The sequence below is a fragment of the Myotis davidii genome, unplaced genomic scaffold (assembly GCF_000327345.1).
Source record: "Myotis davidii unplaced genomic scaffold, ASM32734v1 scaffold807, whole genome shotgun sequence".
NCBI classification, from domain to species: Eukaryota; Metazoa; Chordata; class Mammalia; order Chiroptera; family Vespertilionidae; genus Myotis; species Myotis davidii.
Window position 1 is genome coordinate 524,077 of NW_006298272.1, and position 1,194 is coordinate 525,270.

At 66.3% G+C, this 1,194-nt stretch overlaps 1 protein-coding gene across 1 annotated transcript in view; it reads left to right on the forward strand.

The window, feature by feature from the left end:
* The window catches only part of ARHGEF10 (Rho guanine nucleotide exchange factor 10), a gene marked incomplete at its 3' end in the record, with an annotated part of 48,113 nt that overhangs the window by 36,838 nt on the left and 10,081 nt on the right, over positions 1 to 1,194 (forward strand). The window contains exon 22 of the mRNA XM_006773930.1: positions 486 to 572. Coding sequence (XP_006773993.1) covers positions 486 to 572 — 87 coding nt within the window. The remainder of the gene's footprint in view (positions 1 to 485; positions 573 to 1,194) is intronic.

Here is a 1,194-nt window from a genome sequence, read left to right on the forward strand (position 1 = left end):
GCCCGCCGTGCCCTGGCGCCGGGTGCTGGGAGTGTGTGTGGAGCGGGGTGCACCCCACCCGTGGACGCTGTGCCACGCCCGGCAGCATCCAGAGTCCCGTGGGCCGCGCTCCCGGTGCCGTTCTGCTCACGTCCCCGCGTGGGCTCAGGCGTGCGCGTGTCTGAGAAACCGGAGACCGTATTTCTCACGCTGGTCTCTGGGACACCCACTCCCGGAGGCTGAGGGGGACCCTTCCCCAGGGGGAGGCAGGCGGGGAGGGGACAGGGGCCTCCCACCTCCACCCAGGAGCTGACCCGCCTCGCGCCCAGGCTGCCACCCGTCCCGGCGGCCCTGGGTCCAAGATAAGACCCGAAAGACGGAAGCGCTCACGTGGTGTCCGCTCTGAGCCTGGGCCTCACCGCCCACTGTCCTGCGGGTCACAGTGACCTGGGGCTCGGGCCGGAGCCCGCCTCCTGCCCAGGGTGACGGGCTGCTCTCTCCCTCAGATCGAGTGTGCCGTCTACAACCCCGAGCCCCACCCGGGCCGCGCGGGCCGGCCGGACCCGACGGGCGCAGCCCAGGGCTTCCTGTGGGTAAGATGCCGCCCGTGTCCACGCACCGGGCGGGCAGGTGTGTGGTGGGAGGGACAGGAAGTCACAGACCTGGACCTGCACTGTCCCGGGTCTGTGTCTACACGTGGCCCTGACCGGGAGCCCCCCCTACTTCCGGGCAAGGCGTAGGGTTCTCAGCGATTAAAATGTTTTCCTCCTTTCCTTCTCCTCTGAAACTGCCCGACTACATTCAGTCCAAAGACAGCCACGTAACTAATGCAAGCATCACTTAGCTGTTTCCTCCGTTTGGGTGGTTCAGTTGCGTGGGTCTCCTCGCCCCCACTCCCCTTCCAGGCCATTGCTGGCTTTTTAGTGGGAACTTAGCAGTTACAGTGCCTGGGTGCCGCATAGAAACTGCATCTGATGATGCCACGATGGCAGGGCCTTTCTGGTTGGTGCACATTGAGGTGTCCTGTGTCCCCGTGAGGACCCCCGTGTCCTACCGGGCGCCGGCCCAGAAAGGCCCAGTGCTGACCGGACCCCGCCCCTCCCGCTGGATGACCGGACAGACAGGCGTGTGGCCCTCGGGGTGTGAGAACTTTCAGAGGAACTTTTCCATGAATGGGGCCTGCAGCTGAGGCCTCCTTCCCTCTCCTGGCCCCCC